At 36.1% G+C, this 16,675-nt stretch overlaps 1 protein-coding gene across 5 annotated transcripts in view; it reads right to left on the bottom strand.

Annotated features, from left to right (window-relative positions):
• LOC127659387 (protein diaphanous homolog 2-like) overlaps positions 1 to 16,675 on the bottom strand; it is a 609,426-nt gene that overhangs the window by 529,274 nt on the left and 63,477 nt on the right. For 4 of the 5 annotated variants that reach the window (XM_052149176.1, XM_052149179.1, XM_052149180.1 and 1 more), the window contains exons 3-5: positions 11,662 to 11,694; positions 10,091 to 10,267; positions 1,282 to 1,386 (exon numbers count right to left, since the gene is read on the bottom strand). In XM_052149176.1, coding sequence (XP_052005136.1) covers positions 1,282 to 1,386; positions 10,091 to 10,267; positions 11,662 to 11,694 — 315 coding nt within the window. The remainder of the gene's footprint in view (positions 1 to 1,281; positions 1,387 to 10,090; positions 10,268 to 11,661; positions 11,695 to 16,675) is intronic. The other variant, XM_052149178.1, reaches the window with a different exon arrangement.

Below are 16,675 nucleotides of genomic sequence, written 5' to 3'. Positions count from 1 at the left end.
TCTAAAATGACTTCAATGTCAGTTAACAAAGCCATCTTATTTTTTAGCCCATCCCCTCCAACCACCTGTCATATATCAACTCGTAATTGATAAAATCCTACATTTAGTTGAATAACCTGTTGCACTCAAATGTGCCACATTAAAGAAGTAAAATGGGTTACAAAATACCAATTCAAGCTGATTTTAAAGGATCGTTATCAGAGTTAACGCATACACACTGTCTGACTGTGTTGATTACCAAATCAAGGGCAATTTTTCATTATCATAAAGAAAAATATAATTAGAATATTTCCACTTGGAAACCACTTAGTAGTGGCTTTAAGTATCGTGCTACGATAAATTACTAATATTCAACAATATTAGAAAAACAGTCAAATAATTTACACAAAAAAAAAAATGTAGGAGTGAGTAGCTTTCCATGGTTAATAGCTTGAGCTGAATATTTATAAGGGAAGAGTAGGAGATCTCTTGGTGCAAGAGTTCAGCATTTCAGGGAAAAGTATGTTGTGCCAGTGGTAATCATCTCTTATCACATATAAGCACATCTCTTCCCTTGAATGCAGAGCACATGTTCCCATACTCCTCCTTCCCTATCAGAGAACTGTGTACAGCCTTCACAGTGACATGCTTTTGGTGGTGTTGCAGGAGGCAATGATTATCATCATTATTAATAATGTTGGTTAATTATCATAGCTGCGAGGAAAGTTAATGAAAACGGATGCTGAAGGCAAGCCAGCAAAATTGGTGAGGGGAATGTCTTCAGCTGTGGTGTTTATGTGGAGGCTAACCTCAGTTGAACCTACATTATAAAGGGAATGTGGAGAATTCACCCTAAAATCCCAGGATTACCCTGCAAGGTGATGGTGTTTCAACCTGTATTAATTTACGGTGTTGAAAGAGCCATGTTTCAGCTTACCGAGCAGAGACAGTAATGCGTACCAAATTAAAATGAAAACTTGATCCCTGGCAATATGATGCTTTTGGGAAGAGTAATACAACACCAGATGCCTGATAGGCACCCAGGAAAAAGAGTGAGAAGTGTAAAAAATAGAAAATAAATAATTAAAATAATAAAACATTTTTTTTTTTTAATTAGATAAAGGAGGCGGCAATCAAAGATTTGGGGCTTTAGCAGGAGAGCAAGAAAGCAGATCAGGTTAAGCTCATTCTGTAGTATCTCATCATGTGGGTCATCCCCACTCTCTCCTTTCTGTCTCTCTCTTTCTCTCTCTCTCTCTCTCTCTCTCTAAAAGGGCCGCCCCATAGACGTGGCGCACTTACAGATTTAGCCGTAGCAGAAATGTACTGGACCACCATCTCACGTTTGGTGCTCAAGCCCTTTCCACGCAAGGGGGCCTTCCGCTCTTCATTCAGATTCATGTCCTCCTGTAGACACACAAAAACACACAATAAATGAAGAAGCTATTCAACCAAATGAATAGTGAATGAGCAATAACACTAGTAAAAGGAATAATAGTAACGACTCTGAAAAACACTTGTGGATTTGGGATGCCTCAAATTTGTGTATAAGTGCAGTACAGTCCTCACAATAAAACACAAAAATCAGAATCACACACACAAAACTGCCTGAGTATATAATGGCTGTGAGTCATAATGCCTCATCCATATACATATATATAATTTTTAATGAAAGCAAAAAAAATTGCGCTTGGTGCACATTCATGACTGCAGTTATGCAGTAAGGATGTTTTCCTATAGGACCAAGGTTAGTTCAAGTAATTAAGCCTTGATAAATGTTTATCAATGTCATGACAATTCAAGAAGATGTCATACACACAACAAAGAGTGTTTCTCTAGCAATGCGCCTATGCAGCAATTCTATGGAACCATGCTGCCCTCTGGTGAAGAGAACATTAACCGTGTGTTACTTTCTTTCAAATGAGACCAAGAAGAAAAATTATATTAAGGACAAGGATAATACTAACATAGCAAAGGGTGAGGGTTTTTGATTTCAAAGCAATTTTTATACATTTTAATTGAGCTTAATTTTTTTAAATGAGTATAACGTTAATGAAAAGAAACAAGGCACTTTTGAAAACTTTGTGACTCTTTTGCATGAGCTTTTTCTACATGTGGCTAACACCACATTGTGCAATGAATATCAGAGATAAGGACATCTTCCTTTCAAAGACCAAGTTTCAATAGATTTGCATAAAGCTACTGTCTCTCTCTTTTCTCCTCACGTAAAAATGGGGCTTTTAATGAACCGGTGAGCCCTGTTGATGTGGCATTTTAATTGGCTCCTTAATCCAGAACCCTCTAACCAGTATGATTTTCAAATTATTATTATGTCCTCAAAACTTGGAATTATTCAATTAAAGGCCAGGGTTGAATTGAAACCTTTCAAGGAAGCTGCCGGATCCGATGCAAAGGTATAAAAAAATTGGTGAACAGAAATTTTGCTGAAATGTAAGCCCTGTTGCATCATACTCCAACTTGAAACTCTATTCATCTCATTGTTAGGGAAATTTAAGAAAGTCATCCACAGGAACAATACAGCTCCCAATACAGTATGAACTGGATGCAAGTCTGATCTCCCAAGGGCACCGGAGAGAGGTGCCAGGGAAATGGGAATCAGTATCTCTCACTTAAAATGTTACTATCTTTTTTCAATCTTTTCACTTTAAACTGTTGTGGAGAGGGGCCACACTTTTTCATGATCGATCTTGGTGAATTGGGTTCTTTAGCAGCAAGGTTCTGAAGAATTTTTCAATATAGAAGCACTCCGATTAGGTTTGTAAGGACATACCAAAGAACTCTAAAAAAGGCACTTATAAGTCAAAGTGCTATACATCAAAATAAGGCAAATCTACTTGCAAGAGCCTGATGGCATACACAAAGCCAAAAGTTCAAGGAGAAGCTATTTCTCTTCGATCTGTGAGCTCAGGAACAGGATTATTGCAATTACTCTGCACTGATATTTGAGTGCATCTGGCCAAATTTACTAAATAGCTCAAGTATATGAAACAAAAGGCAAAAGTACATTGGACGCCCCCAAGTCTGCTGAAGACTGAAAAAGACAGACAGAGTGAGCATCTGAGTGTGTTGACTGAAGGCTGCCTGAGTACAGCTTGGAGAGGGAGGATGAGAATCGTTTAGAGGGTGATATCATCTGCAGGGGTAACAGTCTGACCCCATCAATCCTGCAGTCCTTCTCCGGATCGGGTGCCTCTCTCTTGCTGTCTGAATGTTAATGCACTGGAACAGTGGCGCCGGTTGATTGAATGATGATGCAACCTAGAGAAGCTGGCATGTCACATACTGGTAGTGCTGTTTCTCAGCACGAGAGGCACGTTAAGAGCCCTCACCCGTGTCTTAGCACGCTGTCATCCGACTTGTGAAAGGATTTACCGCTGCGCATTTTTATAAGGCCTTGGGTCCAGCTGCGCACAACCACAGGCAATGGCAAGGACAGCGACAATGGCTCTCTCTCACACGCGCATTACAGCGAGCATATCATATGCTTAGTGCCATGGCCGCAAACCCCCTTTATCAAAGAGCCAGGGCTTTCATTTGCTCCTCTGTTTACCAGAGCCCTTTGATGAGCAACCACATTAGAGTGCCCTTATTTGTCTTCCACTGGTCCATGCACTGCACTGCCTTCTCAGTGATCTACCCACCAGCATCAGAGTGTATTGGAGGGGACTCATTTATTTACATTCAATACAATACTTTAGGTTTATATATTGAAGGACAACTTAAAATGTATGCTTAACATGGATGATGTGAATCGATATCCATGTACACCACAAGCATACAGGAGAGAAACTTGAGTAGATCGATCATGGTTTCATATATTAGACAGGACAGGATTTTACTTTGCAGCATATGGATCTTTGCAATAAAGTGAACAACGGACTGCTGGACTATAATCTCAGTGTCACTGGCGGCTCGAAGAGAATGCCTTTTTTCACAGCTTTTTCACAATTGTTTCATTGCGATTATTATGCTTTCAGTAAAAAAGCCAATTCGGTCCAACATGTTTTGGGCCTGCAAACCTGCCTGGCTTGTCATGCAGTAAATTGAAGCCCAGGTTTAATGTTCCATGGTCTTGAGAATAAAAACAACAATTGAGAGGTTATGTGAGTGACAAGCAGTTACTAACAGTTGGAGAAAACATGGAGGGACAGGAGTCTCTCGCTAGTGAGAGACTGATGAAAACATCTCAGAAAAATGAATAAATCATGAACAAAACTGATTATAGAGCAGAATGTCAGAGAAACCAAGGTGTTTACAGACACCATGTCTCAACTCCGTTTTAGATACAAACAGTGCCCCAATTGATTTTAGTTGAGAAGGGAGTGTAAAAATGGAAAATGTATCTTAGACACTCAATCATGCATTCAACATGCATTTATCAAATTATTGGTTAATACAATACATGAATCAATGGAAAAGTACATACAAGGCAAGTAAGGGTGATAGCACAATTAGCCAATAGGATGCACTGTTCGACTATTTTCTGTTGTCAACTGAAGAATAATTGAACTTCGCTTGGGCCTCGCTAGGGAGGGGTGGCCGGTATTAAGCCCTAAATGTTTTTTGTAAAGTCCCGGATGTTTTTATATCCACAAATAAGTATTAATGCCTGGTGTGTTCTATAATTCAAGGAATATTCCAGATTCAATACAAGTTAAGCTCAATCAACAGCATTAGTGGCATAATGTTGAATACAACATGTTTTGAATCATTTTTCCTTTTCTTTAAATAAAGCAAAACTTTAAGTTATGAGACACTTACACTTGAGGTGAATGGATTTTAAACACAGAAATGTGAAGCATATCATTTTATAAAAGCAATTATATAAATTCTTGTTAAAATTCATGTGTTATTTGAGCTTTAACGTTGTTTAAATCATTGTTTTTATGGTCATTTTCCGGTTTTAGTGTTTACAGTGTTAAAGTTGTAAAATTTTAAGTAACTACCCAGAAATGGTTAATAAGTGATTTTATCACACTAATGTTAACAGGCATACTGTTTACATTTTGTGGCTATACTTGAAACAGTGAGTATTTTAACATTTATGGATTGGCCCCATTCATTTCCATTTTTTTTGCTTTTTTTAAAGAAAATGAGGGACTAGTTTAAATAAATTTTTTGTGGTAATAAATATTATGCCACAAATGCTGTCGATTGAGCTTAACTTGTATTGAACCCTAAATATTCCTGCAAGACATAAGCCAGACTTCCAACTGTCGGCATACATTACAAATAAGATTATTACAAGCACATTGGCAATCTTGTATCTTATTCTGCAACAAAGTGGAAGCAAATTTCAATTATAATGTGCCACTCTGTTTTGCAGACAATACCAAATAAATTAAACCTGCTTGTTGGCTTCATTGTCAAAGTTTACCTAAATCTAGAATTTGAGAGTGAGACATGTACTTCTGTCTCAGCGATTGTCTAGCTAAGCAGTGCAGTTATTCTTATATTTGGCAAATTCAATCAACACTACCTGATTTTTTTTGGCAGTAAATTCGGTTGTAGAATGCAGTCGTCTCGCATGTACAGTAATTAACCGAACTCTTTTAGTAGAGAATGGGATTCAGCACTCAGTAGAAGAGCAATAATCATATATCATAACCTTAGCTGCAGTGTTTAACACTAAAATTACATTGCATACAATCCATATCTATTAACAGTAATTTATTTTTAAGATATTTTGTTTCTTTTAAGTACTTGGGTCCAAGAACATAAAAATATATTTTTATTATACATCAAATTCCATAAAGGGGATTTTTGCACTTGGTCACTTCATACATTTTCTCTGATCGGACTACTATTCGATTGAATAAGCACATTCCATTTACACTACGCCACATTAATGTGTCTCCAACAAATGGATAGAACAATTCTGTGTGAGTGTGCGCTGTGTATTTTACCCCTAAAGATATGTCCATAAGCTGTGCTTATTGTCAGTGTTTAGTTTCATTTTCATCTGCCATCTGCATCAAATAAAGGAATAAAGTTTATCTCTTCTACAACATGCATCTGTTTCTTTATTTGTTCATGTTTATTGTGTGGAGTGAGCCCTATGCAATTACTCGGAGGTAGCTGATATATTTAGTATTTTCTCCATGATGATGTAGCTCTGTTTGGGCAGAGTAAAGTTTAAATATGTAACTTGATCGGCCAGATGCATTTACACTTGACCGAGTATTATCTGGAAAGTATTATCTCGAAAGTGTCTTAAACCACCTCGGTCTCAAATCCATCTTGGAGGCCATTTTCACTTGGTCTTTTCATTATCAGATAGCTATCTGGTCAGTAAAAAATGCAATAAGTGACCAAGTGTAAATACGCCCAAAGAAAGCTAAAAGTAATGTAAATGGAATGCCTTTACATACACTTCACTCTACGTTCATTCCTTTAAATGGTGCCTATTTTGTAGAATCTTTGTCATTTCAACAAATTTTGTTTATTGTGAGTACGATAATCTTTTGCCTTTGAAGTACAGGACAATTATAAGTTTAACATCTACCTATTGATGAGTACAACTCACTCTGGAACCTTGAATGCGGTTTAGAATACATAAAAAGAGCACTAGAAAGCCATTCTGTTTAGGTGCTGGAAAAGTTTTTAAAGTTAACAATTTACAGACAAAGTCCAGTCAAAAGAAAAAAGCTCATAGACAGACCTCTACTGTGACAGACACAAGATGGGAGAGCTCTGAACCCCAAAAATCCTTATACAAAGATAACATTTGTCTTGTCAGACAAATAATCCTTCTATTGTTCTGTTGCTAGATTTTGTTATGTGCCTTGTCTAGGCTCAAAACAAGTACAAGGTCAATTGAGGCCAGTGTATCCAGCAGCCCTGTCGGTTCTGGTGTCTTGGTATTGGAGATAGTGTGTGTGTGTCTGTATAGATAAAGAGTCCTTTACTGCGAGTAAAAAAAAACTGTTTAGACAATATTATGCTGTTTTTCACCATCCGTAACTGTAGCTAGTTCTATCCTCTGTGGTGGATACTCTATTGACAGCTGTCAACATATCACACTTAATGACAGAATTAGTGAAGAGACACATGCATGATAAAGTGTGGTAGCTAATACATATTCTATTCCCAGAGGGGGAAAAGGAACATGTGTCAAGTCGAGCCGGCAGTCAGTTAATGCAACCTGTCAGCAGAGAGCGCAAACCTCTCAAGTCCCATTCTCCACTTGTGACTGACAGCAGAAGAGAGACATAGAAAGACAAGGTGTCTTTGACAATCTATGCAATGGAAACATGACTATGTATGTTCACTACTGCATAGAGATCACTAGATCATGCACCTTAATTGCAGTTATTTGTGAATTAAAGGTGTACATATTTAAGTCTAAAAATCAAAACATACTATTGCAAACAGTAGCATGAAATAACTAAGGCCGCATCCACACTAATACATTTTGGCATCTTTTTCTCTATGTTTTGGACTTCTGTCCTTGACGAGACAGCATTTTCTTCCAGCAAAAACTTGAGAATGCTATCTCAGGTGGCGGAATTTGAATAAGCCATCTTCATGTTGTAGTGTAGACTTAGAAAATGGAGATATCTGAAAACAATGACGTAAATGTCATCTGATACAGTCATGTGATCCATTCAACCAAAAACAATCAAGATGTTATAGTGGCATTGTTGTGCCTACAATTTACTTTGATAGTGTTGTTAATCGTAAATGTTACTTTGTACAACCTTCACATTGCATTCCTTTAAAAGTGACAAGAATCTGACTCGGAACAGCCGTTAAGCAATGAAACATGACGAAAATTGTGTTTCAGACCGTACAAAGAACAGCGATTTTTAAATGGGAATTTAAACATTTCCATTCATTTCAGTGTGGACAAGCAACTTTTGTAAAACTCTTAGAAATGGCAGGGTGGAATGAGAGCATTTTAAAAAAAAGCAGTTTTCAATGTATCCGGGCTAATGTGGACATGTTTTTAACATAAAATGTTTTTAAAACGTACCACGCTTTTGGACAGCATCTACAATTCTGAAGCAACAAGTTTCTGGCAACAAAACTTTTCCACAACAAAAATAAAATATATTTCAGAGAATTATCCATTGTTGCTTTATGAGGGTCAATGTTATTTTAGTTCTTAAACAGCACTGGACCTGATTTTAAGTTACCATTGTAACAATTTCCTATTGGCAGTCAGTCATGATTAATTTACTCCACAATCTAAAGTGTCCAATAACCTTTGTTTCTTGGGTTACCAAAATAAAATAAATTGTATTCGACTGGTCATAAGATCTTTATATGTCAGCCCAATGAGGCAACCCACATCATGCAAGTTTAAAGGTATTACACCAGAGGTTTTCAAACTTTTTGTTGCCAAAGTCAACCACATAACTTTGATTTGGTGGAAAACATATTTTAAATATGAATCATATTTTATACAGATGTTTCACTGCCTAGCATTTCTTTAAGAATTTCAGCTTTGTCATATATTTATTTTTACAGTCTCTGGATGGTTAAACCACAATTTAAAACATGTTCATCATTGAAGAGGTGTATTTGTAGTTAAAGTTATTGTCCCTCAAATAAGTTTGTATAGCTAGAGATTGAAACATAAGCAGTATTTTTCCAAAGCAGCTTCACAGAGAATATTGCCTTACAAACCCCAGCATGGACAGTGGCTGTCCATAGAGTAAAATAATCATACTAATATCCAAACTTTAGGAAGCAGAAAAAACAGAAACAACGTCAAAATTGGTAAATGTTTACTTAAAATTTTTTTTTTTTTTTAAATCACATTCTTTTTGTTTCAAATTTATGTGGACCCACTTGCCCCCCCCTGCAGTCCCCAGACCCCAGATTAAAAGCCCCACTATCTGGCTGCTGATTTGGTTTCTCATGTGAGTATGCATTGTTTGAAAGTTTTTCAAAAGTACTATTCCAGTCCATCTTTACAAGAAGTGGTGTAGTAGTGTCTGAAGAGGTGGGCATACAGTGAATTTATCAAGGATTTTTTCTAGGGGGGGTATGTGCAAGGACAGACAGCCAGTGGAGTTTCTGGTGCCTCCCGAAGGTAAGATGGTGCCTTCATAAGGAGTAGGTGCAGTGAACAGACAGTGTAATATGCATATATGGAGTGGCAGTACTGGTCAGTAATCCTGCACTGAAGATGAATAATACCAAGGAATGTATTCAGATGGTCCCTTACCACATCAGTCACAGTTTTAGCAATAAATGCTTTTGAATTTTTGCTTTTGATTTATATCAGTGTTAAATTAATGATCTGGAACAATTTCGCTATGACACCATCTGACCAGCTTACGAGACAAATTGTGTCCCATACTGATTCAATACAGGATGCATTATTTAATATTGAAATACGGGGCTATCCTCCGAATCCTGTATCCCGCGATTACAGTGCAAAATGTCCCGCCCTTTTCTGAAACGTAAAATATGATTGGTTAGAAAATATCCAGTTGCATCTGAAATGAACGTTCTGACTGATGGATCTGCTTAGTCGTGCTGTCTGTCTTGCCAGTGCCATCAGTTGCTCTCCCACAGCCCCGTGTGTGATAAGAGACTCACTGTACACTTTTTAAAATAAAATTAAAAAACACATTTCATTAAATTGTGCTGCGGCATCGCATTAGTAGATTGAAAAAGTTCTGTGTTTAAACTTCTTGTGTGGCCATACATATCATTACTTATTTCAGGTGGGCATACCCAAAATTCTAAAAAGATAGGTGGGCATACAGCATATGCCTGCGAATGCCCTAGACTACATTACTGTTTATAGGGGAATTCAAATCAAAACAAGTTTCTTCGATGCAACTTAAAGGATATAAAAACTTTATAATTAAAAAATTATAATTTCTACCAAATCTTAAAGGGGAAAAATCTACCCATGAAATCCATTTTTTAATCTTTGCCTGGTGGCAAAGTATAAGGAAGGGCAGAATGTCATGGCTTAGTCTGGTTTGATGGCCTAATTGACACCCTTAACACGAGTTGCAACCATTGGTATGTATAAGTAATAATGGGTGTCTAATGTCTTAGAGTGCCAGGGGCACAGATAACATCTGATCATGACTGCTCAAAGTAGGATGAGAAGAAAATAACTCACCATCATCTTCTCAAACAAGTCAATGACCTCTTTCTCTGACAGGTTCATGGAGCGCTCGTCGAAGAACGGCTGGGGCACGGGCAGCTCGTTCTGGTTGGAGATGGGGTCTGTGGGGTGCTGAATGAGAGGCTTCTCCTTTTTCATGCCTTGCTTTCGAAAACTGGTGATTCTGTCACGCTGGAGAGACACAGTAGAGTTAAAGTGAAGTAAATAACTGGCGCACATGTCAGCTTCTATTATGAATCAATTTCTAAACAGAGCAGAGTACTTTCAATGGTACGATGCACAAAACTAATACTTCTGGAAAAATACTTCTGCACTTAAAGGAATAGTTAACCTAATGTTGTTATTTACTCACACTCATGTCTTTCCAAACCCGTCTGACTCTCTTTCTTATGCAGAACACAAAATGATATATATTAATGAATAATGGTCCATCTTTTAAAAACAAATGGCAGAGGATACTGCCTCACTTTAAAGCTTAGAAAAGGATCCTAATCTCATAAAAGGATCTTAAATATCATAAAAGTAATCAATGAGACTCATGTGTCAAATTTCGTTGTCTTCTGAAGTTTTTAGTGAAAAACAACTTGAAATTTACGGAATTTTCTCACTGAACATCTTTATATGAATCCATGAGTGACGCTTGTACACAGGGGCATGTTCATATGAAAACTTGCATTGTTTATAGACCTAAAGGCTTTCCGCAGAACCAAGTCATGTGGGTTTGGAACGACATGGGTGTGAGTAAATAATGACAGAATTTTCATTTCTAGGTGAACTATTTCTTTAAAGTTGATACAAAACTTAATGGTTACTTATTAAAAATGTAAATAAAAAATGGTCCAAATCACAAGGCTTGACATTTGACACCTGCACTCGTGTCACTTTACCTGTGTGCTGCACTTTCAAAGGAGAATATAATGGCACTCAAAATTAGGTGATATTACCTGTGTCATCTTTCCACTTCACTTTACAGCCAAATTGAATACCAAGACAATATCACAGACAGCATTCCGGAGTACATGATGTGACTACAACAAGTTTAAAGTTTCTATCTAACTAGAGAGAGAGAGGCAAGAGGTTTTTGCCAGCATTCCTATCATGGGTTACTGGCACAGAGAGAAAGAAAACAGTCCATGCACTAGTCACAGTTAGTTCAATGAAAACATGGAGTTTAGAGGGAACATGCTTGTGTGGATGAAACAAATGAAAACAAGTAACAATTAAAAGAATGCTATGTTATAAAATGTAATTGTTAAGGAGAGACCAAAGTCAAAAAGAAGACACGGTCTGGCAACTTATCTTGTATAATTGCATCAAGTTGCCAGATGTCTGCTTGAACTCTGGCATGCTGACCGGGACTGAACTTTAGACTGATTGATTCTGAAAAGCCTGATGATAGGGTGATAAATTAAAATCAGTTTTGCTTTGATTTTTTGGCCTTTGATCTCTCCCTTTCTCTGCCAAACACTTCATTTTAATAAAGCTCAGTCATTCATGGTAAAGATGAGATAAAAATTATAAGAGAAAAAGAAAGACACACAAAATAAAAGAAACGGACACCTTACCATGTCATCAGCCAATGTTTTTATGTGAATGTTCTGTTGAAGGGAAGGGACAACATAGAAATGAGGGCCAATAGAAACACCTCTGTGTCTATGTGTAGGCCCTGCTATTAGAACCCTTAGACTTGGGAGAAAAAAGAGACCATGAACAAACACCCAACTGCAGTATAGACAGTCAAGCCCTCTGTTGGTGCAAGTCTGTAGGCCTCAATCTTTCAAAAAGTGATCTAAACATGATCTAAAATCTATTGATTTCTACAAATAACTCCACTTAGTAAGATAAAGCAGAGTCCAATAGAGTCCATTTGTTTTACAACATACAACTTTTGTTTATAATACATTAGAGCATATTATGAACTCTTTAAACGGATCACTCATTCTCTACTTGACTCTCAAAGGCAAAGAATAGGTTTTTAGTTGAAAAAGAAGCTTCGATGAGCAAGGCTAACTATAAACAGATCTGTTCTTCCCTGTATCATAGTTTTTCCTCAAGATCACCCTGATGGAGAATGGTCTGAATCGCTATCTTATGTATGCACAGATTTTTGTCATTCGACTGCAGATTCCGAAAATACTGTAAATATGAACTTTAAACACTGCGATCCTGTGAAAGTATCTGTTTGCATGTGCATCAGATGCATTCTGAGCAAAATGAGACAAGAATTAGAAGCAGCATCTCTTGATGCAAATACGTTTCAACGACTGGCAGGAGAGAGTTGTCTTGTTCTGCACTGCGCATGTATGAAATCCAACTGTATATTTGAATCCAACTGTAGATGTAGACCAACTGAAAGGTTTACATGGCAATTATTATTCTATTTTACAAATTATTAAAGATCTGCAATATATTTTTTCCCCCTCAAATGAGGTGTTTACATAAAAGCATTTAATTGCAATTGAGCTATCTATCAAATTTTAACAAATGATTAGTAGAGGTGGGTATTGATACAGATGTCCCGATTCGATTCCTATTTCTATATGATTCAATGTCAATTAATATGGGTTTATTTCAGTTAAAATGTCCCTTTTGCTTACATATGTAAGACATTCTCTCCCAGCTAATGCAGATAATTATACAGGGGATTTTTTAAATAGGTACATTAAGAAAATGTATTGTACTAATTGTATTTTATAAATTTTTCATAATTTTGCTCACATTTTAACTTTTTAAAAATCAACAAATCCATGTATTCAATCAATAAATATGATATTATATTGCATTTATAATTTTTTGTTACATGTTTACTGTTTATTTGAATAACTTTTACTATTTAGAAGTATTTATATTGATTTGTTGAACACCTGCTAAAATCGGTACTGTCTCTTTAAGAAAACCGGCATTTCTGTAAAGAGCGTCTGTAGATGAGCACGTTAACAAGAGAGACTCGAATGGCTTTATCTCACCCGTGCTATGCATGATTCGAATTAAATGTTTATTCTTTTTTGTTTTTGATCACAGAAAAACTTTTACACTAAACACGAAGTGAAATTATCTTGCAGCTGAATATTCCACCACTTTACTACACAATTACTGGTGAGTGAAATCTGAACATTTACCAGCCAGTTGCCAAAATTATAACATTTAATCACATAGCACGTATTTTGGTTGCAAATGTGAGTGATTTCCTCTCATTGTAGAAGGCTGTGCATTAATTAAAAGATCGATCTTTGGATTTAAGAATAAATATTGAGATCGTTCAAATGGAAATGCATTGGAAAAAAGGCTTTTTTTTTTTTTTTTTTAAACAATGATAGATTAGGGTAAATATGCTTTATTTATATAGCACCTTTAAGCAATATAGTACAAAGTGCTTCACAAAACATAAGTACAACATTTTTACAAAGTAGTAAAAGCAAGTTTAAACAAAAGAGTTTTTAAACAGACACTATCTAATATAGGCACATCTAATATCCTAGGGAAGGCTTTTCCATAATCATGGGGCCTTCACTACAAATTATCACCTTTTGTTTTGTATTTGGATCTTGGAACAGCCAAAAGACCAAAACAAGAAGATCTAACTGTTTAATAAATTCTTAAGTTATGCTAAATAATCTGGCGCCAACCCATGTAACACATTATATGTAGTTAATAAAATCTTAAAATCAACCCTACAATGAATTGGTAACCAATGCACAGAAGCTAAAACTGGAGTAATATGATTAAAAGACCTCGTTCATGTCAAAACTCTAGTTGCAGTATTTTGCACTGATTGTAAATTTTAAACTGAAAGCCTTACAATAATCTAGAACAGATGAAATAAAAGTATTACTAAGCTTCTCTGTATCCCTAACTCAGAACCTGTCTCACATTGGAAATGTTCCTTAACTGATAAAAACAAGACTGAACTAACTTCCTGATGTGATGTTCAAATTTTTTATTTGTGTAAAAAAAAAAGATGCCCAATCGGATACTTTTTAAAACTGTGACTGATTAAGACATCCTCTGTTTTATCTCAATTTTACTTCAGAAAATGACATGCCATCCAATATGTTATATCTACTATACAATCTTTAAGAACTTTTACATTTGTTAGATCTTTGAGATTCAATGACAAATATAACTGTAGAACATCTGCATAGCAATGAAAATAAATGTTATGTTTTCGAATCAAAGAAAAAAGTGATAACATATATAGAGAACACAAAATTGGCCCTAGCAGTCATACTTGCAGAACACCACAATTTATGGTTGAAGAGGACATGTCATCTCCAACAGACAAATTTCCTATTTGACAAATAGGTGTAAAGTGTAAAGCCACCCTAGATATTCCCACCCATCTCTTTAATGTATCAATTAAAACTGAATGATCAACTGTATCAAACGCTGCAGTTTAATCAAGCAACACTAAAATGGAGCACTCTCCAGCTTCCTCTGCCATCAATAAGTCATTGGTAAGAAGGGCCGTTTCTGTGCTTTGATTTCCTCTAAAACCTGACTGACATTTTTCAAAAATATTGTTATCCTTCACTAGCTCCACTTGCTTAGCTACTACTTTCTTTATAATTTTAGAGATGAAAGGTAATTTTGAGATTGGTCTATAGTTATTAGTAACCGAAGAGTGCAATGAAGGCTTCTTCAGAAGCGGTTGAACTATTGCACTCTTTAACTCCTCTGGAACACATACTGACACAAGTGAGCTATTTACTATTGACAACAAAGAAAGGCCTAAAGTCCTAATAACTTCCTTGAAAATTCTTAAAAGTGTTAAATGTTAAAAATGTTTTAACTGTTGTAAAATTTTATAAAGATCCTGCTCTGAAATTGGAGAGAAAGAATCCAGCAAACTCTCCCTACAAACTGCTTTTTCCAGAGCAATAATTGATGCTCTTAAGTTAGAAGCATTATTATCAAAAAAATATTAAAATGTGTTACAATCTATTAGACAAAATGCAGCACTAGACACAGGGTTGATCAGATTTTTTATTTTATTGAATAAAAACCAAGCATTATGGCAGTTATCAGTTCTGAAAAATAACTAAGCACTAAGAGATACTTCATGTGCTCAAAGTTAACAAAAAGTTCTGATGATTTCCAAGCATGTTCTGCCTTCTAACACTTTTTCCTTAAAATGCAAATATCATTGTTTATCCAAGGGGATTTATTTACTTCTAACCTAGTTCTTGTTTTCACAGAGGCAATTGAATATAATATTGACACACATCAATTATTGAAATATTTTAACTGATCAGTTGTGCTGGCATCAAGAGCTATCAGAAGCAAAACAAAAATGACGAAAATGTATCTACATTTTCTGGGGTTATAGAACGAGAACGATAGGAGCAACTTGTCTTACATTAATCTTCAGTTAATACAATGTCAAACAGAATGCTTTTATGATCTGACACAAAAGTGTCCTCTATTTTCAGAATACTCTGAACTAATCCAAGTGTAAATGCCAGATCTAACGTATGACCTTGATTGTGTGATGGACCAGATACATTCTGTTCCAAATTAAGACTGTGTAATGTTTAAAAATGTTTTAACCACCGAATCATCAGCCCTGTCTACATTCAAATTTGAATCCCCAACTATAATCATCTTATATTTTAAAACCAAATCAGAGAACAATTCTGAGAATTCATCCATAATAATTTGTATTGTAATTAGTAAGCCTTGCTGAAAAGACTTGCTCCACTTTCAAGAAAATTCAGGTTATGCATATAGCTTCACCAAAATATGCATGCTGTTCTCCAGCTAAATGTGGCTGACAAAGCTCATTGAATTCACATTTCTACTTATTTTATTCAAAGCAACTTAAAAATAAAGAATACTATAGCAAGTGCTACAAAACAAAGTTTCAGAATTACTCAGAAAAGTATGAAGTCATAATGCATATGTCCATGAGCTTTTTAATTAACATGACAATTTTAGGTTAAAATAAATATATGAATGTAAAAGGGAAAGTGCACATTTTAGGTGCTGTAACTGGTCACCATTTATTTGAAATTTTCTACCATTTAAAATAACCTTTTGCTTTCACTAGTTCATTTTACATGGTCCTGTGGTGTGATAAATTCATTTTTAAAAGTTCAAATATTCCATGTAAATGACAGATGTTTTAAACCCTGGTCAGTCTGACTGTATTGACCTGCTTACACAAAACTGAAAAACACAACTTATCTCTGGCTACAGCAAGGATATGAGTTATGAAGCACACAGGGAGAGAGATAGTTCTCCATATGCCGTGCGGTTTCGGGAAAGAGTGTTAATGAGCAGAGTTCTCTTAGGAGAGGTTCTCTCGTATTGCGTAAGCTAGCTTACGCTACGGGAAAGATTCATCTTTTCTGAGATATTGAAGCCAAAAAATTATCCTTAATTTTGTATCCATTGTCAACGCAGTGCGGCAGCTGCAGACCTTGAGCGGGCTAGCTAGCGAGCTCATTGGTTGCTCTGCGGCAACTGCTGCAGCCCATAGACGAGCTTGGGCGAACTCGCATCCAATGAGAGGCGTCCGCGCTCACTGCATCAAAGCCCGCCAAAAGGGCGTGACTAGAGTGCATATAAGTGTAGTTCGTA

The sequence above is a fragment of the Xyrauchen texanus genome, chromosome 19 (genome assembly GCF_025860055.1).
Source record: "Xyrauchen texanus isolate HMW12.3.18 chromosome 19, RBS_HiC_50CHRs, whole genome shotgun sequence".
In the NCBI taxonomy this organism is placed as follows: domain Eukaryota; kingdom Metazoa; phylum Chordata; class Actinopteri; order Cypriniformes; family Catostomidae; genus Xyrauchen; species Xyrauchen texanus.
Note: the sequence above shows the minus strand (reverse complement) of the source record. Positions and strands in the feature narration are given on the sequence as shown.